Genomic DNA, 24194 nt, shown 5'->3' with positions numbered 1-24194 from the left:
TCCCCATTAGCATGCTCCGTTAGGTATCAGTCCTTCACGGAACCCAGCAGGGTACTTGGACTGTGAGGGCTGGGATCATGGTCCTCTGGCAGCGAAGGACAGGAAAGAGCTGGCATGGGGGTGGGCACCCTCTCACTGCCCTTGGACGAACAGCCACCCATCAGTCCTGGTGTCCAGAGGGGTGCATGCCGGGGAGGGGAGGGAGAGCTGGGAGTAAGTCCACCAAGCCCTGTGTATCAGTCCGGGGAGACAGAGAAACAAACGCATAGAAGCTCCTATGTGGATAAGAGAGACTTTTATAGAAAGGGTACTTGTACATTAAGAAAGCATCCCATCCCAGTCCAGTCCAAGCCCACAAGTCCGATATTAGCCCATATGTCCAGTACCAATCTACAAAGTCCTCTTCAGACTCACGAAACACTTGCAGTGACGCCGAATGCAGGACGATCACAGGCCAGTGGGTGGAAAGTCTTTGGATCCAGTGACGACGTAAGCACCTCAACACCAACAGGGGTCTCCACGTGGCTTCCCTGGCTCCAGAGGTCTGGTTGCATCAGGGTAGGTCCACGTGCTTCTCCAGCTCAGGGCACTAGCGTGGTCCCATGTGTCTCGTCAGCTGCAGAGAGAAGTGTCTTCCCCCTCCAAGGAGGAAATCCAGGAATTCCCAGAATTCTTAGGCGCTGCTGGGGAGAGACACCTGGGAGGGACGTGCTTTGCAGCTTGCGCGGTCTTGGAAGTCAGTCCACAGGCACACCTGACCTCTCGCACCTGGCTCCTGCTCACGGAGTGACTTGCGCCACCTCAAGACGAGGCTAAAAATGTCAGCCCTGCAGGGCTGCTTTTGTCGTCGTCATCCTTCACGAGGGATCTCGTACTTCACGTGACCCTCCCTTGTGTGACCACACGTCTGTCCGTCTACTCAGGGTCGTGGGAAGCTTAACTTCATTAAGCCCGGTCTGACTCATAGCAACCGATAGGATAGAACTGGCCTGTCTCCCAGGATGGAATCTTTGTGGAAGTTGACTGCCGCTGATTTCTCCCTTGGAGTGGCTGGTGGGGGTTTGAACCAACCACGTCGCCACCGTGCTACTGGGCGGTCAAACGGTGCCGTCGGGTGCATGGCACAGCAGTGCCTTCCTGGGAGGTGGATGTGGGGTGGAGGGGAAGCCCCGGCCGACCGCCCATCTCCACTGTGTGCAGGACTTCGGTTTTCGCAGCCGGATCACAGAGCGCCTGCTGGCTGTGGATGTGCTTCGGCCGGCCCTGGAGGGCACCCTCTGGGAGGTGAGTCTCTGGGTGGGTGGGCGGGCAGACTGCGGCCTCACCCTCCCTGGCAGCCCTCTTCTGGGATAACCTGGAGCTGAGCCCTGCCTGTCACCAGCTGTGTTTCTGGGAGTTTCTCCCTTCTTGCTCACTAGGCGCAGCCCGGCCCTGGCGCTGAGAACCTGCAGGGGCTCCTGACCATTCCTGTTCCTCGATGCTCTGAGTCAGCATTGTGTCTGTTGACTCAGCTGTATCTCCCTTCATTCAGCACTCAACAGCCAACCACCTGGCATTGTGTACCGTGCAGATTGTGGGGCTGGGTTCCCAAGCTCTTCGTAGACCTGGCCCATCCATCCTTCCAATCTCTTCCCCAGCCCACCTCCCACACACCAGTCACGTGCAACCAACCGCTCTGCCCTTCTGGGGCACAGTGCCCACCACTTGGAGGCCCCCCACTGACGCACCTCCTCCAGGATGGAGATGGAGCCCCCCCTTTGCTCCTCTGGTGCTTCTTGGTTTGTTTCGTGGTTGTCTGTCCAGCCCCTCTTCTGCGGGGAAGCTCTGTGTGGGCCTGGCTCTCGCCTGACCCAGGCCAGGTGTCAAGGGGACTGGATCATAGAGCCGATCTTTCAGGCGTGTGAAGCGGAGATCACCGTTTTCCCTCTCCTGGGGGCTGGGTGCACGAGAAATGCCTTCGCCTGACCTCTGCACGTGCCGAGTGTGCAGCTTGGGTGAAAGCACAACAAACCAGGGCGTCGCATGGTTCAAGACTGGGTGTCCTTCGAGAAATGAGGGCCGAAGACGGGCTAGAATTTTGCAGCCGGCTGCGATTATATGAGCACTCCCTGCCCCTCTGAGGTCTGGACCATGGCCTGGCCACCCGGCTTCTGCTGGGCTGAGGCTGCCTCAGTTTGCAGCGCCTGCCAGGGTGATGCCAGAGCACAGCCAGGGCAGGTGGGGTGAATCGGGAGAGCAGAGACTGGCGAGGCTGCTTTGGCATGGGGTGGGGGGAAGGGGTACACGAGAAAGGTAGGGTGGTCAGAGCACGGTGGACTTCGGTGGCCGGTTTCAGAATCAGTTGGAAGTTTTACTGTGTAGGGCCTCCCTAAGACGTAATGAGGCCACTAGGCTCTTTTTGGGCCCTGTCACTTGGGGGAAAGCAGTCTTAGGGTCTGACTTGGATCCGCTTCTCACCAGGTATCCCCTGAGGCAGCCAATCCAGGCAGAGGAAGCCCTAAGCTTTACTTCCGGGCCAGCCATTCAGGGTGTAGGCAGTGCTGGGGGCTCAGCATGGCAGACCAGAAGGAACCTTGTGGAGCCGTGCAGCCTCAGCCTCTCTCCTGGCTTCAGGGCTGGTCTGGGGTGGGCACAGTTGTTGGGCAGAGGTGGCCCAGGAGGTATGAGCAGCAGCCCTTTATGGGACACCCAGAGTTACAGATGCAACACCCCCATCTTTGTCCTTCCCATGGGCTCTCGCTCGTGTTCTTATGACGATGTTACATTGGTAAAAGTAGATGCCCACCCCACCCCACCCCCGTTCCCCCCATGCCAGCTCCGGGAGTGCCCATCAGGTAATTCCCAACACTGCTGCGCTCTTCAAGTTGTGCACCCAGTCTTGCCATCTTTGGCCACCCCACCTCTCCTGCCACTGCCACGAGCTCAGTGGCCCTTAAGCAGACCCCTCACCATTTCACTTGAGCGCCTGGTCTCTCCCAAGGCCAGGGCCCGTGCAGAGACTTAGGGCTGAGCTAGGCCAGCTTTTGTTGATTTCTTTACAAGACTGTGTAACCGACATACCCTTAGACTTGTCAAGATTGTTTTGCTAAGTTTTGACTCATGCACAGACCCTTGGAACCATCATGCCAGTCAAGAGACTTAGTGGTCACTGTATGCTTTTTAAACCGTGCGTTGCAGATAGATTAGAAAAGTGCGATGCAGTTCTTTCAGATCGTTGATGAGGTCAGCGGTCTCCACTTTCTAGCTCACTCCCAAAGGGGAGAACTCGTCGTCGTCGTCCGGCAGTGTTTGTGTTGGATGTCATGACTAGATCTTGCGTTGTTCTCACCAGAAACAAAAATTTCCCCAAACATATAAGGCTTGATCCATTTTCAATTGTTTCTCCTCCCCACTCCCCCGCCCTCCTCCCCACGCCCTGTTCCCAAATTGGGCTCAGGCTACAAAATCTGCTTGTTTTACCGTATGCATAGCATTTTGCAGTAAAAATGTGCCCGGACTTCTCCATCTGAGGTTGGGCTGTAGACCGAAATGAAGCCGGAAGTTAAGGAGCAGGAAATGGCATTTCAGTCTTAAGGACCTTGCCTCCTTCCTAATTTCCTCATCTGCTTTCTTTGGTCCCCGTTTGGAGTAAAAAGTCCGAAGGATACAGGAAAACTACAAAAGGACTATCGGGGAGTTTCTTCATGGTGTCCCCTTTACTCAGGAGCCCTGGTGGCTCTGTGCCATAAACACTGGACTGCTGCCCACCAGGGTGGTGGTTCAAACTCACCAGCTGCTCCGAGGGAGAAAGATGAGGCTGTCTGCTCTGAGTTGAAGCAGACTCGATGGCCATGGGATGATCCCCTTTTCTAGGATGGCGGTGTTGATGGTAGAGTCTCCCCCATCTGCAGCCAGCCCTGTCCTCTGTCGGCCTCGTTCCTTAGGATGCTCGGGCATCAACCCCCCTCATTTTCAGTAACAACCTCCCCATTTTACTACTCATCCTTACTTTTCAGTTTGTACACTGGACTTGGCCTGTGTGGTTTCTGATTTCTTTGTGAAACGTGGCGAGGTGTTCAGTGAGCTGGGTGGGGATTGCCCACTGGGAGGGTGAAGGCCATCAGCAGTGGCAGCTCCAGCAGCGAGGCCCTGGGAGCTGCTCCCCGGCTGCACGTCTGTGGGAGGTGGGTTTGGTGCTGGCCCTGCCTTCCCTCCTTGGCCCATCCAGATGGCCCATCCAGCCGCAGCTGTTGGGCTCAAGCTGCCAGTGGAGGGGGGATGCTGTGGGCACAGGACTTGGGGACCCTGGCAGGGAAGACAGAGTGAGTTGTCTCTTGCCCATCTCGCCGTCACGTGTCAGAAAGAGCCCAGTGCCTTCGAGGGGGGTGAGGGAGAGGGGCTTACACTGGGGGCTGGCCTCCTTTGGGCAGGCAGCTGGGTTTTGCATGCCAGATTTCACTAAATCCTTCCCCCGAAGCCTTGCAGGCTGTGGCTTCTGATCCTGCCTTCCTGAGCAGGACGTGCTAGAACTAAGGGTTGAGGCCAGACCAGCTGCCCGGGGACTATGCTACGGCTGGGTCCTCAGTGCCTTCCTCTGTGGAACCACTCGAGATGGTCAAGAGCGCTCTCTTTCCCCCCAGCTTGCTACGTTTGCCCAGGTCCCTCCTGCTCTTTCCAATAAAACTTAAAAAAAAAAAGGAATCCTGTTTGGGAAGGTACCTGACTACCTGCTGATGAGCCCTGGGAGGGCTGGGGGCGGGGCCTCTCTGACCTGCTTCCTCCAAGTGCCTGCCTAGGCCCCCTGCTGGGTCTGGGTGTAGCTCTCTCACGCTCACCAAGACTCCGTCTCTCCAGGGTACTTCCGTTCTCAGGTGCTTGCCTCCCACCCAATTCCAGCGTCCTGTAGGACTGGGCCACCGGGCACTCTGGGGACTTGCAGCGTGCACAAATGACTCCGCTTCCCCTTTGCAGCCGGTGGTGAAGGCTTCCGACAGGCTTGCTGGCTCCTGTGTCTCCCTCAGTCTGACGCCCTGCAGACCAGCAGGGAGGCTCTGAGCAGCTGTGGGGCCGGGGAGCCTCACGGTGCAGTGGACCGGCCTTTTGTCTCCTGTCTCGTGTGGCCACCTCAGTGTACAGGGGTGTGGGGAACCCAGGCACAGACCCCTCCAGCACAGCCCTTCCTCTGCTTTGCCCGCAGGCCCAGGCCATGGGAGGAGAGGACAAGGCCGACAGCCCGTCCAGCCAGGATGAGTTACAGAGCGTGCAGTCCAAAGGCTCCGAGAGGTACAGTTTGTGGGGTGGCCTGAGCTTGCCTCCAGGCGGGTGTGGGCCTGGACACTGGCTTGGTTTCGGTGTTTGGGGGGCTTGGAGGCAGCCGAGGAGCCAGCCAGATGACTTCTAGGGTCTGTGTGCTCTCCACTTGAGCACGTCTCTGCTGCCTTGTCTACGTGTGTGTCCTTCCGGATTCTGTATTCACACAGTGCGGAGTGCCCCGCTGTGTGTTCAGCAGGGCCTTTGTGCGCTGGGCTCAGAGTGTGTGTGTGTGTGTGTGTGTGTGTGTGACACACACCATGGATCGGGGCTGCATCAGCAGCCAGAGACTTGGGGGAGCTATGCTGAAGGGTCCCTTCTGCCATCTGGAGCCCCGAGCGAGGGCCCTGGCACGGCAGAAATGGCTGCAGCTCACATAGTGTGTGTGTGTGTGTGTGTGTGTGTGTGTGTGTGTGGCTGGCTCAGGAGTCTGTGTCCTGGACTGTGGTGTAAGAGAGAGCCATCGCCCTGGAAGTGAAGGGAGGTGGTCATTCCACTCTCTGAACCCTGAAAAGCAACCAGCTGCCCTACTTCCTGGAAGTGCTGACGATGCCTTTGTGTCGTCTGACCACTTGCGCCTGACCCTCTGCTCCCTGCCCTCTCAGTCTCTGTCCCTCCTCTGGGCTGGTGATGGGATACACGCCTGAGTGTGTCATCTGCCTCCCCTGGGCGGGCCTGACTCCCCCCATGTCTAGCCTGGGTGCCCTCTGTGGCAGGGGGCAGGGGGGGTCTCGGTGGGGAGGCTGACAACCTTGTACCCACCCTGCCCTCCTGGGCCTCGCTCTGGCCTCCCAGTGGACGGCCCTGACGCAGCTGTGCCGGCTGTTCTCACCAGGTTACCGCCTTCGCTGCTGCAAGGGGAGTGTATCCCAAGCCCCCTTCCCTGCCAGCCCCCCAGGGGCCAGCCTGAGCAGGAGGAGGCCGGGAAGCCTGGGGAGGACTTGGCAGGAGGCCGCACCCTGCCGGATTCCCTCCCGAGGTAAGAATGAGCTGCAGCCTCTCCCTGTGAGTAGTCAGGGTTGGGGTGGGTTTGGAGAAGGGGTGCTGGGGTGAGCTAGGTCTCCCCTAACGTCCCACAGGAACCTAAAGTGAGGAGCTCTGCTCCATCCTGGTCCTTAGTCTCGAACCGAACAGGCTGGCAGGCTGATGGAACGGGGCTTAGAACCTAGCTGAGGAGGTGCCAGGGGCCTGGGGCAGCGGCTGGCCTGGCTGGTTGGTTCCCACCAGGAAGACCCTTCTCAATGCCCTCCCCGCTGGCACCTTGCTCTAGGGGCAGGGGATGGACCTTACTCTAGGGGCAGGGGATGGTGTGGGGTGTCATTGTAGCCCTTCAGTGAACCCACAGGGGAGCCTGTTGTGCGCCAGACACCAGGATATGCCCATGCAGTGCCCTTATCCAAGGCTGACCGCGTGCGCACGGGGTGCCCTGCCGGCCCAGACCTTGCTCCATGGTGGGCCTAGGAGTCACGGGGGCAGCGAGTGCTGCCATGTGCTGTATCAGCAGCTCCCGCTACCATGTGCCTGTGCAGACCGTCTCCCTGGGCCGTAGCCATTCTGCTACCGGAGAGGGCTGGGGGTGGGGGTGGGGTCCTGGGGAGAGGCATAGGCCAGAGGTGGGAGGCTTTGTTGGCTCTCTCTCTCATTCCCACCACAGCCCACTGGACCCTGGATGGGGTAACCCCTGGGCCGTGTGCCTTCCTCATGGCGTTAATGCAGTTTCCTCTGTATTGCCGTCAAGGGAGCAGGTGCCCGGCCTGCGTGGCACCCAGGAGAGGGGCTTGGAGCAGCGTGCGCAGGCCGAGGAGTGGGGGCGGGGCAGGAAGAGGCCGAGGAGCCCGAGGAGCAGGTGGCGGCCAGCCCCACCCGGCCAGTCTCCCCCGAGGTGTAAGGGCCAGCCAGTTGTGGCGTGTCTTGCCTGTCCTCTGTGTGTAGGGACGGCTGCAGCCCTCCCACTCCAGGGAGGAGGGCAGGGGTGCAGGGGTCATTAGAGGCACCCCTGGTGCTGGATGCAGCCTGGAGAGCCCTGCGCTGCCATCCCAGGCTCCCTCGGGCTCCCTTAGGTGCTTAGGGCCGCTTGTCAGGACCTGCGGGGGAGGGCAGGGGCCCTGCTGCCTCTCTGACCAGAACCTGTCAGTCCTGCACCCCCATGTTTTCCTCAAAGTTGCTGGAAATTGAAGTGCAATGTATAGAGACTGAAGTACACAGACAGGAATTGTTCTAGTTAGTGCGTGTCCCTTATCTAAAGATCGTTTTATTGAGGGCTCTTACAGGACTTATAACAATCCATGCATCAATCGTATCAAGCATGTTTGTACATAGGTTTCCATCATCATTTTTTAAACATTTGCTTTCTAATGAGCCCTTGGTACCAGTTCCTCTTCTCCCTCACTCCCCGCAGTCAGTGGATTAATTATAAAGTGCCTACGCACCACCTGGCACCCACTCGGGTCAGATCGAGGGCACTTCCACCCCCGAGGCGGCTCCTTCATGCCCCTGTGTTCTCAGTGCCACCTGCCCTAGCTGCGTTCCCAGCACCCCTCTCATTCTGGAGCTTTCGATCCAGGCTCCAGCTTCTGTAGTGGATTCTGCACTGGGTTGTGAGGTCAGCAGTTCGAACCCACATGCCACTCTATGGGAGAAAGGTGAGGCTTCCATAGAGAGTTACAGCCTCAGAAACCCACAGAGGAGCATTCTGCTCTGCCCCGAGGGCCGCTGAGTCGGCATGCACTTGGTGGCGGTGTGTGAGGGAGTGAACTCCGTGCCTGGGCTCCGGAGCGCCACACGTTTCCAGGCTCACCCCCGCTGCTGCACCCAGGCTCTGCTGGGTTTAGAGGCTGCTTCGTGTTTTTGTCTACTCCCGTTCTCATCCGACCGCTCTGGCCCCTTTCACAGATGAGGAGCGTGAGGCTCAGAGAGGGGCAGAGGCTGAGTCTCCCAAGGTCACGTTGCTAGTCAGGTGCAGCCTTAGGACGAGACTTGAACCCCTGACTTCTGGCCACTGTCCCTGTGCTTTACGTGGAGAAAGGCAGGCATCATGGCTTGAGCTGAGCAGGAGCAGAGGGATTAAGAGCCACCAGGAGACAGGGACTGACCTCTGAACAGGCTTACGAAGTGATGGCCACAGTTAAGGGTCACCCAGAGCTGGCAGGGCATGAGCTCATCCTCTCCTGTCACCCACAGCAGCAGGCCGGGAGTGCCTGTTGGGAAGGGCGACTTCCAGGAATGCCCCTGCCTCTCCTGTCCTTGGAGCCTCTGGCCTGCGATGGCGGTGGCGGTAGCAGTGTGCTCCCTGAGGATAGGGCCCCAAGGGGCACCTTCCTGGGACGAGCTCCTCCCCTGGGCGGGGTCATCCCTTACTTTGGGTTGATTCCCCCTTTGCAGGGAGGCTGTTGTTGCTGGGGTCTCAGTAACACTCCCCTTGTCCCCGAGGTAACATTCATACACTGCTGGAGCTCCCCCACACCCCCAGGCTTGCATGAGGAATTGATTGGTTTGGGGGGTTTTGGTGGGAGTAATTCTGTGTCCGGCAGCTTCCAAATTGAAGTCCAGCTGAAGCCAGAGAGGAGGCAGGGCCAGGCCCAGCCTCCACTGCCACCGTGCTGGGTGGCCGGAGTGCCCAGCCTGGGAAACAGGCCCCCTCCCCTCCCCTCCCCGCTTGTCAGTCCAGCAGCCATAGAGCCTCTGGGCTGAGTGTGAGAGGAGTGGAGTTGGCTTTGATTGGAGTCCGGCTTCTGGTAGCACACCCCTTTCTGGTAGCACACATTTCCCTGGCCTACCCGTGCTGGCCATAGATTTCTGCCTGGCCCACCATCTCGGGCCTGGCAGCTGCTCTGCTGGCAGCCTGACATGATTAGGTTCCCACAGAACCTCCTCTTTTGCCACTCAGCGTTAGAAACTGAGTCTCATTTCTGCCGACACCTGAGGAGTTGGCCTAGAAATCAGACCCCTCTCTCCCTCTGGCGTCTCCGAGGTCCCTGTGCCTCTGCAGGTCCTCCAGGGACTGTGCTCACCGAGCTCTTTCAAGCCAGGGATGGGAGAAGGGGCCGCTGAAAGCAGCCCCGTGTCCGCGTACCAGGTGTGCGGCCTGCTTGCTGGAGTGTGCTTATTGATGCCCATCTTTCTGCCGCCGCTGTCCCTGGGGCCCCACACAGCCACGCAGCCCACAGGGAAGGCAGACATTAGGAGGCACCATCTCAGGGAAAAGAGATGCATTCAGCCGAGGTTGGCAATGAGTTGGAGGGTTGGTGAGGCGGAGCGCCGCAGCAGGAGGGGTTGGGGGCGCAGCAGCTTCTCTAACTGACTCCATCTGCATCCTGTCGGGCCCAGGGGGTGCTGTACCAGAAAGCGAGGCCTACAAGCTGGGAGGAGAGGCTGGGCAGAGGAGAGAGCCCAGGCAAGGTTGAAGAGCAGCCCTGGGCTAAGCCAGAGGGCAGGGAAGCCAGCATCCGCCTCCCAAGGGCGGAGGTGGTATTCCTGAGCCCCTGCTCCCCACAGGGTGAGCGGTTGGAGACTATCAGTCTCTCCCGGGAGAGCGAACGAGCTTTCTACTCCCACGCTGAGCTCCAGCCTGGGAAACCTGCCCGCAGGGGCCGTTCTGCCCTGTCCTGTGGGGCCGCCAGGGGTCAGCATCCACTCGATGCCACTGGGTTTGGCTGCTTGGAATTTGGTTTCCTTCTGCTCTGGTCCTGCCCACTGCCTTCCATTTGCTGTGGACTTGGAGCTGGAGGAGAGGAGTAGGGGTCCCCAGCAGGGAGGACGGCCCTCTCGTGTGACTTGCCCCCATCCTCTTATTTAGGTCGTGCACACTGGCTCCTCCAGGGTCACTAGAACCACTGTGGCAGCCTGCACTGGCGCGAGGTGTGGGCCAAGTGGGTGCCTCATCCAGGGACCTAGAAGTACAACTGGGGACTAGCTTCTCAGGAGAGGAGTTCTGGGTTCTAAATACTTCACCCCCAGAGTGTTCTCAGGGTTTCCTTGGACGCATTTCCCATCAGGATGAGAATGGACGCAAGCCAGCAGTGTTGCAGACAACTTGCCAACCCAAACTTGCCCCCATTGCTCCTTATCTCCTGCCATGCACCTTCTACCCCCCACCCCCCACCCCACCCCCGTCATTCAGGCTGGTTTAGGCAAGGCTGCTGCCCTGCCTGGCCCGGGTGGGCTGGGCTGGGTCTAGTGCTGGGAGACAAGTATTGCTCCTCCTCGGCTTGTCTGCATTGCCTCTACTCAGCTTCCGGGTGCAATTCCCAGATCACTAGCCCAGTGCTGCGGGCAGACAGGTCCACAGGGGCCAGGTCTCTACTCCCTCTGCTGCCGTCACAACTGGAACAGAGCTGGCAGGTCCACCGAGAGCCTAGGGTGGCCCACCCTTCCCCCCTTAAACCTCGGGCACAAGGGGGAGGCCTGCCCCTAGAGACAGATGAGCAGACTGTAGGCCCCTGCCCCCCCGCCTCATGTGGACTCCTCACCTGGGGCGCCCTGCATCTGTAGAAACACCTGGCCAGGGGAGGGGGCAGATACCCCCACTTCAGCGCTGTGCTGTTTTCTACCCTTGGAAGGCGGTCCGTGGAGCCTGCAGACGCCCCAGCGCAGCTCGGGGAGGCTGCTGTGGAGGCCATGGAGGAGGCAGCCGCACAGGAGCTGGAGCAGGACGGGAGGCCGCCGCCGGAGTCTCGGCCAGCGCGGTTGCAGCAGTCTCCGGAGAAGCTGTGGCAGGAGGAGACGCTCCGGCTCCACCAGCAGCAGGAGAAGTCTCTCAGGTCCTGCTCCTCCCTGTAGGCAAGCTTCGGGGGGGGGGCCCCGCGCTTGTGGTCACGTGGGAGAGTCAGGGACACCCCTCCTGCCCTGGAGGCCAAGCTGACGCACACAGCCCCATCAAGACCACCCTTCCCCGCTGTGTTTCCAGAGGGACATGGGAGGCAGGATAGCAACGAGAGGGAATGTCAGGTATATCAAAGGGGTCCCAACTCTCAGCCACCCTGCCCGCCACAGGCTGAGACCCCGCCCGGCCCCGCCCCCGCACCCTCCTCCCAATGTTCGTCGTGCCCAAGCCATTGTGGCAGGGCTGGGTCCGCCTGTCCGTCCGTCCATCTCACGGAGGGCCTCTCTCTCATGGCCCTTCTGCTGCACCAAGCAGGGTGTCCTGGGTAAAGGCACTGCCCTTCCTCACGGCAGTCTCGCCGTCCTCACGTCTAAGCAGTGTCCGGCCGGGCTTCCCTCCAGGACAGACTGATGTGTTCTGGCAGTCCATAGTGTTTTCAGTGCCCTCCGCCAGCGTCAGAGCCCCAAGGCATGCCTTTCTTGGTCTTCCATAGTCACTGTTCAGCTTGCAAATGCCCACGAGGTGATGGAAAATACCAGGGCGTTGGGTCAGGTGCCTCTTAGTCCCCAAAGTGACACCTTTGCCCTTGAACATGTGCAGTGGCTCGTGCTGGGCTGGCAGGCTAAGGCCATCCTGGAGAAGGAGGGGCCGTCTTCTGCTGTGACGACGCACAGCCTCTGGAGTGTACGCTGGTCACCGGCTTGGCCTCCTCCACGGACAGTCCAAGTAGCTGACACGTGTGGAAAGACTGTACTGATCCAGGGGCTTTCTGTGCCTGTTAAAGTCTTTTAGCATGACCCCAGGAGTTATTGTCATCAACCCCATTTGATAGACTTATAATACAGACAAGGTGCCTGGTGCAGTGGTTACCTGTTGGGCTGCTGACTGCAAAGTCAGGAGTTGGAAACCACCAGCTGCTCCACTGGAGAAAGATGAGGCTTTCCTGAGCCTACAAAGCTTTACCAGAAACCCACCAGGGCGGTCCGTCTGTCCTACAGGATGGCTGTGAGCTGGAACCAACTCGATGGCAGAGAGATCGGTTTGGGTTTGGCGTTATTTTGGTGAAGGTTTACACAAAGGCGTAGGTAGGTTCCCAGTCAACACGGGGAACTGATTCCACACTGATCGTTGAGGGACGTTGGTTTTATGCTCCCCAATGCATGACGCACTTAGTGTTTCTGTTCTGGATTTGATGAATCTCGACACCCGCCCCCCCACCCGCCCGCCTACGTTCTTCTCCTGGTTTGATGGTCGTCGTTGTTGACAGACCTCCTGCGTGCTCTTTGTTTTATGAGTGAATTTGTTATGATCTAAAGCAGTGTTTCTCACAGTGCACAATACCACCTCCTGGGGGCTGCAACCACAGAGACTTGCACTTTACCTTGGGCCGCAGTACAAATGTGTGTCCTTTATGCTGAGGGGGCTGCTGAGTGGTTTTTCCCTTGAAAAGGGGGTGGCAGACCAGATAGGTTTGGGAATCTCTGACCATGAGGTGCCCTTGGGGACTAGTTTGGGGTCAAAGTTTAAAGAGTAGAACAGAGCAGAACTCTTACGAGCCCTGCGGTATCAGCCAACCAGTATGTGTGATTTTAAAAACTGAGCTAGAGGCTGTTCATGTTTGCTCCCATTCTCCTCAGGGCCCGTCCAGGGGCCCCTGGTCAGGATGGTTGGTAGTGGTAGCTGGACACCTGTTGTCTCTCCCCGCCTCAAGGTAGATGAGGCCTGGCTTCCTGTAGGGGTGGGGACCCTTTCTAATGACGGCCGCTTGGGTAGTCATACCATCATTTGGGGGCCCCACCGGCCACACGGTGGGTTCGTGCCCCATGGCCGTGATGGCTGGAACTGCTCTCTGGAGAGCTGTCCGATGTCCACTGGTGCGGATGATCTTGTGGCCTGTGGACCGTGGACGCGCCCCACCCCTGAGGTCCACTGTTCATCCGCAGACTAGTTTCTTGATTCCGTCTGTGGCCACCTTCTTGTTCTGTTGGAGACCCACAGCTGGGTCTTAGACGGTGCAGCCGTCCCCCGGGAAGGCGCTCTGCCCTGTGGGGAGTCACTGCCCTGTTGGAATCCCAAGAGATGTCAGGGGTCACGCAGAGCGTGAGGCGTTCTTGACCGGGAGCTAGGACTGGCTATTTTGGCTACGACTCTCTGTGTCCTTGGCTTTAGACATGCCACCCAAGCCTGGCCTGGCCCAGACGTCTGTGTGGCACCGTGTGTGTGTCTGTGAAAAGCTAGATGTTTGTTTGCATTAGAAAGGCAGCCCAGCCAGTGCGGCGGTGACTCTGGTCTGCAGGCCCCTCCGCCTTTGAGCTCGGCTCGGCCACCTTGAGTGCTGGTTTGCTCTATGGTCCCATCTGCCTGCTTGCTGGCACCCTAGCCGTCTCGTCGAACTCTGGGCAGGAAGCAGGGGCACAGAGGAGAAAAGAGGAAAAGAGGCACCCCTGAGCGCCGTCGGTCAGTTCTGAAGGAGTTGTCCTGGAAGCGTGTGCCAGGTACTCCTGCTCGGACCGCAGCGTAGGTGAAGTAACAGGTACCCCGAGTTTTGAAGGAGATAAGGAAATGTAGGCCCCTCGCTGGGCCTGCTTATCCAACAGAATAGAAGCTGGGCTCTGCTAGTCAGGTGGACATTGAGAAGAAGCCGTCTCTGTCAACCAGGGCCACTAACCAACTTAACAGCACCAGCCGACGAGCTGCTCCGGGGCCTGGCGGTGCTGGCCCACTTCCACACACAGCTATGGTATCAGCTGTGCTTAGCACGCGGGATTGGATATGTTTTACGACAGGATTCTTTCTCCAGAGAAGCTCCCAGACTTGTTAAGACGGCACGCCCACGCACATGCACACGGGCACACACACACGGTGAATCAGGTGTGAAGGGTCATTTGGTACAGAGCAGCATGGGAAGCAAGAGGCCCCACAGGTTAAGTTTGCTGGGAACGGACAGTCTGATGGACTAACTGGGAGGCAGTTGGAAAGACTTCCTGGACAGGAGGTGACTCGAGCTGGCTGTAGGCCCCTCAGGTCAAACAGGGCGCTCCAGGCTGATGGACACAAGTGGAGAGGCACGGAAGAGGGTGGGGCTTGGAGGCGGGAACTCATCAGATGTGGCTGGGATGGAGCCTCTTGGGTGGGGAGTGGAGGTGGATGGAACCAGTCAGGTGGGTCCTGTATCAGCCATGCTGGGGTGAACAGACAGGCAGCGGGGGCCTCTGGAAGGAATTATGCCGTCCTGGGATCCAGCAGCCTGCAGTCTGCTTCCTGTGGCGAAGGGTGAGGGTGGGGTGGCTCACCCCTTCTGTGCCTGGGGATTGGGGCAGAGAGGCTGAGGTCTGGCCCGACTCCATGACTGAGGATGCTCCTAGACAGGCTCCGGCCGGGGTAACGGAGGCTGAGAGCCAGGATTCCGACCGGAAGAGGAAGGTGCCTGTGGTCCCTCCCTTTGTGCCCCCAGCTCCCTGAAGGAACAGCTGCAGAAGGCCATGGCAGAGGAGGAGGCCCAGGTGAGAGAGGAGGAAAGACAGCGGCTGTCCCAGCTCCGGGCCCAGCTCCGGGCCAGTGCGGAGGCAGAGGAACATCGAATGAGGTGAGCGTGTGCCGGGAGCTGCCAGCGTGGCGGGGTCCATCCCCAGGCACCGGCCCACACCATTTTGTCTCGCAGGGTGGAGCAAGAGGCTTCCCTGCGGAGGCTGAGGGAAGAACTGGAGTCCCTGCAGGAGGCTGAGAGGGCCACCCTGGAGCAGGGAAGCAGGCGGATGCTGGAGCAGCTCAAGGAGGAGACGGAGGCTTCCCAGAAGAGAGAGCAGGCCGCCCTGAGGGCCGAGCAGGAGAAGGCCCTGCAGCGGCTGAGGGAGCGGCTGGAAGAGGAGCAGAAAGATGTGAGCAGGTCCACCTCCGCGGGCCGGACGGGGCCTCAGTCTCCCCGGCAGAGCTGCAGCGGGCAGAGGGCCCCTCCCAGGGCTGGGCCGGGCTGGCAGCAGGCTCTGCCGTGGCCTGTGGTGGCGTGGCCATGAGAGGTTCGAGGGGCAAGGTCCTGGGAGGTGGCATGGCCGAGAGACCGGGAACCAGGAGAGAGGTCTCAAGACTCGGGTGCTGGGCCTGCCCTGCCCTGTCCCCAAGGAGTGGCTCAGCTGCCTGTGACCTCGCTGCCCTGCCCTGTCTGGAGGGAGAGCGGGGCATGCTCAGGAGGGGGTTGCTTTCTCTCCCCTGTCCTTTCTCCCTCTCCTTCCTACCAGGTGGTCTGGCTCCAGGTTAAATGCTTAAGCAAACCACCGTCTGGCCACGTAGGGCTTGCTTCTTCGGGGTGCGTAGTGGAGGGCTTCTCAGATGCTGCCACCAGCAGATCACAGAGGGCATGCCTCTGCATGTTGAGCTGAAACCCTGCCATGTGGGCCTTGTGGGCCTGATGCACGGCCTCCAGTGTCCTCTAGACATGACTATCCCAGAGGCAGGGCTGATGGAGGCAGTGGGCTTTGGCCTGGCCTTCAGATTCCCGGTCACTTGCCCGCTGCAGCCTGCGGGCCCTGGAGGGTCTCTTTCAGGAGACAAAGGTGTGCTCGGGATCCCCCTACCCCCGGAGCTCCAGGAGGGGTGGCATGCTCACCCTGGCTGTCAGTCCCTGGTGGCTGCCCCCACCCCCCACCCCCACCCCCTTCACCAGCCCTCTCCCGCCTGCAGGCTGTGGCCGAGCTGGAGAAGGAGCACAGGGCCTCACTGGAGCGCGTCCGGGCCTCACTGCAGGCTGAGCACAGAGAGGTGAGGTGCGGCGGGCAGCGGGGGTGGGAGGACACTCTATGACTGGGGAGCCTGAAGGGCCTCCTCAGGGGTGGTTGGTAGAAGAACCCAACCTGGGGCCCCCAGGGAGGTAGCCCCCACTGAGGCAGCTCCTGCTCTCTGGGCTGTCAGGTGGTTTCTAGCCTGCAGAAGAAGGTGGGAGAAGCCCCGCTGCAGGAGAGCCTCGGGCAGGAGCAGCGAGCGCATCAGAAAGCTCACCAAGTGATGGAGTATGAGCAAGAGGTGAGTGCTGATCTCCCAGGGTGACACTGCCCGGTCTTTCCCTGTGCCCTCTCAGGGGCCTGGGTCGGGCTCTCCCATGGGCGCCACATGGCCCTGTGAGGATTTGGACCTCTGGTTCCATTTCCATGCATCCTTTCCCTTATGCCCCTGGGAGTGGTGGTGGTGGTGTGGAGGGCATATGTTCTGGGATCACGTATGTGTGGCGTGTAGATGTGATATGTCAGGGGGTGTTGGGGTATATGTTCTGGGATCATGTATGCATGGCATGTAGATGTTAGTTTGTCAGGGTGTTGGGGTATATGTTCTGGGATCACGTATGCATGGCATGTAGATGGTAGTATGTTAAGGTGTGGGGGGCATATGTTCTGGGGTCATGTATGTGTATAGATGGTAGTATGCCGAGGGAGGCATTGGGGAGGTACATGCACGGCCCATATGTGTGGGGGGCCTTCAAGTGCGCTTGTCCTTGCGAGTGGTCCACCTCTGTCCTGATGTCGCGGCCCTGCCCTCTGCTGCCCGCCCTGCAGCTCAGCGACCTCCTGAGAGAGAAGCGCCAGGAGGTGGAACGGGAGCATGAGCGGAGGCTGGGCAAGCTAAAGGAGGAGCACCAGCAGAGGCTGGCTGAGAGGAGACAACAGTACGAAGCAGAGGTGCCGTGGCTGTGGGCGGAGCCAGAGGGTGGGCTGTGGGCAGAGCCAGAGGGCGGGCTGCGGGCAGGGGCTGTGGGCAGCTTACCCTTAGCAGGAGGCCACCTGGTGTTGGGCGGGCATTGCTTGCCTTTGGCTGGTTCCCTCTTCCACTCAGGCTGCCCTTCTCAGGACTGGGATGGCTAACACACAGCACGGATGCAGTGATGGGAGGGGGCCCCAGCTGTCTGCACCGGCTCTCCCCCCCCCCCCACCCCAGGCTGACTTCAGCCCCTAGCAGAGTCTGTGCTGGGAGCCCAGCCTCTTTCACAGTCTCCATACAGACATGGCAGTCCTGGGCTCGAACCCCAGTCAGTGAGGACCTTGCTGGGGACTTCTGGTCATTAGCTATTACTACCGTCTCCCCCGCCAAAGAGGAAAACTTGTACAAGACGGAACAGCCAGGCCCCCACCCATGACGTCTGGGGGAGAGGGCTGTGTTGTTCTCCACACCCTGCTTCTCCCTTTGAAGTGCTGGCCTCCGGGGGCAGCTGCTTTCCCCACCTCACTGACCCGGGCTGCGGGAGCAGGCCTCGAATCGAGGGCTGGGAGCCCTCCCTGCCCTGCTGCTCTGCTCACCGCTGCTGTACCCCCGGTAGGAGCGGGAGCAGCGGGCTGAGCTCCTGGGCCACCTGACTGGGGAGCTGGATCGGCTGCGGGGGGCTCACGAGCGAGAGGTGGAGGCCACGCGGCAGGAGCAGGAGCGGCAGCGGGAGGCCCTGTGGCGCCGGCACCGGGAGCAGGTGAGGGCTGGGGCTGCTGGACCCCGCTCCCTACCTTGGGCATCTGCGCTCCTTTAGTTTTGGGGCTGGGGCAGCGTAATATTGGAAGGGAGGCCTGCCCCTTGCACGGACCTGGGCTTGCTGCCTCTGCTGCCCCTTGCACCCACTGGTGGTAGACTTTCCTGGGCGGTGCCCCGGGAAACCAGGAGGAAGCTGGAGCCCTGTGCGATGCCTGGTGCTCTCAGCAGATCACCCCTGATTCTCCTCCTGGGCCTCTGCAGGAAGAGAAGCTGCAAAAGTTAGAGGTGGACCTTGAAGCCAGAACTAAAGACCTCAAGGGCAGACTGGCTCATTTGGACACCCAGGTAAGGGAGTGGGTGAAGACCGGGCTTACGGGCCTCCTCAGCCTGGAGTCCGAGCTCCCCGAGGGAGATGGAGGGCCTGTCCACTGCCCCAGCGTCTGTCCCTGCTCCCCAGGAGGAGACCGCCCTCAGGGACAAGCAGCAGCTCCTGGATGTACAGAGACAGCGGTTGCTGGAAAGCGAGGTTGGCCTTCCCCGAGATTCCCTGCCCCCTGGCTCACTTGCTCCCCTCCTCTGTCCCAGGCGCTGGGCTTCCAAACTCTCGTGTCTGGTGTCCTGCAGATAGGTCCTCCGGGTGGAGCCCACCTTGGGAACCCCAGGAGTGGGATTGGGGGGTTGGGGCAGGCAGCAGCCTGCAGGAATCGGGAAACCCACCCTCTCCCTGTCTTTTGGGCTTCTTGGCCCCCTGCCGATGCCCCACGGTGTCTTCTTCTGCCACCAGGAAGCTGCAGCTATCCATCAGCATCTGCAAGAGGCTAAGGAGGAAGAGGCCCGGCTGCTGGAGTCCCGCCAGCAGCTACAGAGAGTGCTCAGTGAACTGCAGGCCCGAAAGCTGGAGCTGGAGGCTCAGGTGGAGCAGCTACAGAGAAAGCTCAGGTGTGTGTGGCCTGCTCTTGCCCACCCGCCCGCTGAAGGCTGGCGCACGGCCCAGTTTGGGCCGTAATTGGGAGCCAGGCAGAGGGTCTTGTGCTGGCTGCACTTGGTAAAGGAGCCCCGTGGCATTGTGGTTACATGTGGGGTCTGCAGTTCTAAACTACCAGCTGCTCTGTGGACAAAGACAGGGCTTTCGACTCCTCACACAGTTTCGGTCTCGGAAACTCCTAGGGCAGCTCTGCCCTATCCTACAGAGTTGCTATGAGTTGGTATCGACTCGATGGCAGTGAGATTGTTTTATCGGGGGAGTGATAAAAGCAGCCCTGGTGGCGCTGTGGGTTAGGCTACCAACCTGACGGTCAGTGATTTAAATTCCCCAGCTGCCCTGTAGCGGAAAGTTGGTGCTGTGTGCACCTGTGAAGACTTTCTGTCTCAGAACCCTGGATAGAGCTGCCACGAGTCAGAACTGCCTTGATGGCAGAGGGTAGGGAGTGGGGGTAGGTGGATGGGGGGGTGACACATGAGTCCAGGTGGTTCTGGGGGTTAGGCATTGGGCTGCTAACCTCAAGGTCGGTGGTTCAAACCCACCAGCCACTCTCCAGGAATCAGATTCTGGCTGATGGTAGTAGGTGCTGGGTGGAGTCTCGGTGGGGCAGTGAGTTAATTGCTGGGCTGCTAACTGAGAAGTCAGCGGTTCCAACCCACGACCTGCACTTTGGGAGAACCAGGAGACTGCTTCCAGAAGGATGTACCGTCTTTAGACTGGTCCTACTAGACTGATGGCCGTGGGGGCTTGGCGGCTGTCCAGAGCCCTGGGGGCACGGTGGCTGGCACTCAGCTGCTAGAACGGAAAGGCCGGCAGCTGGAGCCCATCCCGCTGCTCGTCAGAGAAGGGTGTGGCAGTCTGCCGTCCTGGAGACCCTGTGGGCAGGGTTGCTCTGTGCTCTGGGGCCGCGACTTGACAGCAGGAGGTTTGGATTGGGGATTTGGGGTGGTGAGGAGCAGAGTCCTGGTCCTGCCCTTGGACGAGTGCGCGTGAAGGGCTGGAGTGGCCCGCAGTCCAGTCCCAGCAGCATGTTGTCTGACCTGCTCCATCATGTGACCCTGCCTCACTCCCACCCCCTCTTCCACCCCAGCGACCTGGAGGCTGAAGTTCAGAGGAAGCAGGAAGTGCTGGATGAGCTGGCAGTCAAGGAGAGTAATGCTTCCCCACGCTTGGAGCCCGATCTCCACATTGAGGACCTGAGGAAGTCGCTTGGGACAGTGAGCTTCTCAGGGCGGCTGGGACAGGGCATCAGGAGGGGCTGGCGCGGCTGTCTGGACCTGGGCCCTCCCTTGGTTACCATCCCCAGCCCCCCACCTCCAGGAGACAAGGGGCATCTCCCAGCCCCCGCCACCCGCCGCGGGGGCCCTTTCTCGGTCTGGGACACTGGCAGGGCCCGGGGCTCGCAGCCTGCAGCCCTGCCTGTCCAGGGCTCTTGTTTAACTCGGTGGGTCTTCTCTCCCTTAGAGCCAGACCAAAGAGGTGTCCTCTTCTCTCTCCCAGAGCAAGGAGGAGGGCGACGACGCGTCCTTGGACAGGTGGGTCCCGATAGCCGCTGGTGGGTGAGGGGGCACTCGCATGAGGAGATGGGCCCGGGGGCTGAGGGGCTTCTGCTCAGCCACAGAGCAGCCCGTCTCTGGGTTCTCGACTGTCGCGCTGCATCTGCGACCTCGCTCACTAGACCCAGCAGACTGCAGCACTGGTGTTGACGTGTCACCGCCCCACGCAGCTGCTCCTGCCCACCCTGGGCGGCACCTGTGGGACAGGGGTCCACGAGCCTGTGGTTTCCTGCCTCTAACGCCTCTGCCCGGGCCTGCCCTCCCACAGTGTCCGGCACTACCTCTCCTCCGAGGGCTTGGCCCTCCGGAGTGCCAAGGCATACCTGGTGCAGCAGACGCGCTCTCTGCGGAGGCGGCAGACGGCGCTGAAGGCTGCCCAGCAGCACTGGCGCCAGGAGCTGGCCAGCGCTCCAGATGCCGCCAAAGACCCGCCTGGCACTGAGGTTCTGGACGATGTGCGCAAGAACCTGAAGGAGGTCAGGGGCTCTGGGGACCTGCAGCCCTGCGTGGGGACACGAGCCTCGCCAAGTGCCTTCCTGGTTCTTTGCTCCAGTGGCTTCAGGGGGGTGGTTCTGGGGGAGTGGATGGGTGATGGAGAGTCTCTCGTGAGGGCAAACGCACCTTACAAACATTTCTGCGGCCAACACAATACTCAGCGCACGTTCTCTGATTGTAAACCCCGTGACCCTCGGGCTCCCCGTGGGAGTGCCCTCCCCTCCGGTAGCGCTCCCGTTCCCACCCTCTGCATGAAGAGCCTGACTAAGGCTTCGCCGGTGTCACGTCCGGTGGGAAATTGGGTGAACCTCTAAGGCCGAGCTACTCCTGTGTTTCAATACCCCCCCCACCTTAAACCGGACAACCTAGTTTACAGCGACAAGGCCGAGACTTCCTGGCTCTTACTCGTTGGGCCCACAGATCTTCATGTACCCGGAGGTCTAGGCTCATGTCCTATCCCGTAGGGTGCTGATACTGAGCTGGTGTGGGTGTCGGCCCCTCACGGCGGGCTTGAGGGCAGTGGAGGACAAACTAGGCACGGCCATCAGGCCGATGCTGACTCATAGTGACCCTGTAGGACAGAGGAGAACTCCTTGAGGGTTCTGAACCTGACTAGCTTGTTTTGTTTTAACAGTTTGATTGGCACTTCATCCACATATCATACAATGCAGGCAGTTCAATCATATCAAGAAGAGTTGTACAGTCATCAGCTCAATCAATTTTAGAACATTTTCTTCTTCCTTGTACTCATAGCTATTAGTGTAATTTTTTTTTAATTGTGGAAAGAGAGACCGTATATCTTTAGGGGAGCAGATGGCCCCCTCGTGGGCCCATGGAGGGGCTGGTGGGTTTGAACCGCAGGCCTTGCTATTAACAGTCCAACACAGACGCCACTGCGCCGTCAGCAGGGGACAAGAGGCTGGTAAAAACAGGTGTATTCTCCTTCCCGGGTCTTGCCATTGCTCTGGTCAGGAGAAGGGGGTCGTAATGGGAGGTGGCTGGTTCCCAGGGCCTCTCGGGGACGCCCGTAGGCTCGGTGAGCAGTGTGAGCCGTGCTAGCCCTGAATTCTCCTAGCCCTCCAAGTGACAAGCCAGACGGCGTGGCTCAGCAATCTGTACCACGTCGCATAGTCAGTGGCCTCACCGGGCTCCCTCCCGAGCCTGTGGCAAGTCGTCCGTCCCGTCTCCCCGCCCTCCGCCCTGACTGCAGGAGACTAGGCACCTGGGAGAGATGAAATCTGCCGTGCGGAGAACTCAGGACCTGCTGAGGAAGAAGGAGGAAAGGCTGACCCAGCTGGAGGCCTCTCTCCGCGAAGAGGTGCAGCTCGGGGGGACACGCAGTCCCCTCTGCTCCGCTCCCGGGGTGGGGACGAGCTTTTGGGTCCCCTGTAAGGCAGGCTGTGGGGGGTGGTGTCTGGGCCTCTGGGATCGGGGCCTGGGCTGGTGGCTTCAGCTCTGAGCGTGCGGAGCCCTGGGTGGGGTGGACGTCTGTCCTGGGTAGTCGGGGACTACTTTCCTGAGACAGGGGGACTGGCTCCCAGCCTTACCCTGTTGCAGAGCAGAGGAAGAAGTGGGGCCCAGGTGCTGGGACAGCCAGGGGCTGGAGGCTTCCCCGCCCTGTGTGGGCCTTTCTGTGGAGCAGCGGTTCTCCACCTTCCTCATGCCTCGACCCTTTCACACAGTTCCTCATGCGGTGGTGACTCCCCTGCCCCCAACCATAACATTATTTTCGTTGCTACTCCATCACGGTCATTTTGCTACTGTGATGAATCGGGTGACCCCTGTGAAAGGGTCGTTTGACTCCCAAAGGGGTCACGGCCCACAGGTTGAGAACTGCTGCTGCCCCCGGAGGAAGCTCAGTGGAGCAAGGCTACGGGGAGAGTTTATTGCAGGCTGGGGCGGATGAGGCCTGTCTGAGCCAGGTGACCTGCTGTCTTGGTCTCAGGTCACTGGGTTCCGTAACCTCTTCTCTCCTCCCCTCCTCGCTGCCCGCCCAGGGCAGCCTGCGTGACGGGCCTCTCCCAGGCTGCTTTGCGGTGCTGAGTAGACCCTGCCCGCACCCATCAGAAGGGCGGCAGGCAGAAGGCAGGCAGGAGGGCCAGCATAGTGCTCCTTCTCCCCCTCAGGCCTCAGAGGAGGACACTCTGAGAGGAGCCTCGGCCAAGAAGGCGGTGACCTTCGACCTCAGTGACCTGGAAGACCTGAGCAGCACAAGTTCTGAGTCTTCCTCGCTGCCTCAGAGTGAGTGGCGGTAGCAGGGTGGCAGGGGTGCAGGGCGTGCGCCTTGCTGGAGGGGGAGCACCGGCGGGACGCCTGGATGGGGGCCATGGGGCACCTTCGTGTCCCCTGCTCCTCGCCTGCTGCACGTGGGCGGGAGGGCCTTCCCTGCCTTCTCGCCAGCATCCTGGTCCCATCTGGGCCTCACCCTGGAGAGCCCCTTTGTGGTCAGCTCGGGCAGGCAGGGCCAGTGGGTGCTGCTGTGTGCGCTGGGCCTGGGTCCTTGCCCACTGTCCCCACTCTCCTTCCAGTCCCTGGGATGCAGAGCCCCGACTTCCACATCAAGATCCACTGTCTGAGCAGCTCCCTGCAGCACGTCAACAGCGAGCTGCAGGGGGCCCTTAGCCTGCTCAGCAGCCTCGGTGCCCAGCCCCGACCCCCGCTCCTCACCTCCACGCCGGCACCACGCACCGTCAAGGGTGCCCCTGCTCCCACCTACCCTGCCCTGCCCAGTCTCTCGGTCCCAGCCCCGGCTACACCCATGCCCACCCAGTGGGCCTGGGACTCGGGGCTGGGCCCCAGGCTCTCCTCCTCCGTTGCTCAAACAGTGGATGACTTCCTGCTGGAGAAGTGGCACAAGTATTTCCCAAGTAAGCCTCCCCCTTCGCCCACCCCGGGCCCCCACTTGATTCCTGCCCGCTGAATCTTCTGTCCTCCCCTGCCTCCCCTCCTCCGCTTCCGTATTCATCCTGCCGAGGCCCAGGAAAGCATGGGCGTCTCCTGTGCTCTCTCTCCTCCCCGCAACCGAGTCAGAGAGCAGCTGCAGGTTGTGGGAGTAGAATACACAGGACAGTTGCTGCCTCTCACTGCAACCCCTGAAATGCGGCCTGTTTTGTGTGCGTTCGGGGGGCAGGGGCTGGGGAAGGGCACTGCCTTTGCAGGGTTTGGTGAGCAGCACGGCCACCTGGCCGGACAGCTGCCCCTTCTGACCACTTGCCTCTCCCTTGGCCAGATGGCGTTCCGGTCCTCAGCAGCAGCCCTGCCCCCCTGGAGAACAGGCTGGGCTACGTGTCAGCCAGGTAAGCTTCCCAGTCAGGCTGCTTGCTCCCTGAGCTTTCCTGTCCAGGTGGGCCTCTGTGGGGATCAGACCCTCTGGGTCTGTGGGCAGAGGGCAGGCAGGCAGCCAGGCCTCCGGACCACAAGGCTGCCCTTGTCTGGCCTGGGTCCACAGCACCCCTCAAGAGCCAAAGAAAAGGCCGGCCCACTCCACTAAGGTCCCAACCCAGGCTGGCGTGAGGGTGCGGGGCCTGGTCTGGCCCCCACGGCCCTGTGCCTCTGCCTGCCCACCGACCCTGTAGCCCCCAGAGCGCCCTGTGTGGCTCCAAGCTTT

The 24194-nt window shown here is 60.4% G+C and overlaps 1 protein-coding gene across 1 annotated transcript in view; it reads left to right on the top strand.

Moving 5' to 3' along the window:
• CEP164 (centrosomal protein 164) overlaps window positions 1–24194 on the top strand; it is a 72838-nt gene that overhangs the window by 46718 nt on the left and 1926 nt on the right. The window contains 22 exon segments of the mRNA XM_045283586.1: window positions 1201–1284; window positions 5177–5262; window positions 6125–6268; window positions 7028–7092; window positions 7095–7173; window positions 10848–11048; window positions 14565–14696; window positions 14772–14988; window positions 15788–15865; window positions 16016–16126; window positions 16654–16776; window positions 17412–17555; window positions 17816–17899; window positions 18012–18080; window positions 18339–18493; window positions 19627–19753; window positions 20001–20071; window positions 20361–20568; window positions 21798–21905; window positions 22714–22828; window positions 23116–23454; window positions 23817–23883. Of these exon segments, the coding sequence (XP_045139521.1) occupies window positions 1201–1284; window positions 5177–5262; window positions 6125–6268; window positions 7028–7092; window positions 7095–7173; window positions 10848–11048; window positions 14565–14696; window positions 14772–14988; window positions 15788–15865; window positions 16016–16126; window positions 16654–16776; window positions 17412–17555; window positions 17816–17899; window positions 18012–18080; window positions 18339–18493; window positions 19627–19753; window positions 20001–20071; window positions 20361–20568; window positions 21798–21905; window positions 22714–22828; window positions 23116–23454; window positions 23817–23883 (2807 nt within the window).

The sequence above is a fragment of the Echinops telfairi genome, unplaced genomic scaffold (genome assembly GCF_000313985.2).
Source record: "Echinops telfairi isolate 266 unplaced genomic scaffold, ASM31398v2 ScPeMD7_7463;HRSCAF=8501, whole genome shotgun sequence".
Lineage (NCBI taxonomy): Eukaryota > Metazoa > Chordata > Mammalia > Afrosoricida > Tenrecidae > Echinops > Echinops telfairi.
Note: the sequence above shows the minus strand (reverse complement) of the source record. Positions and strands in the feature narration are given on the sequence as shown.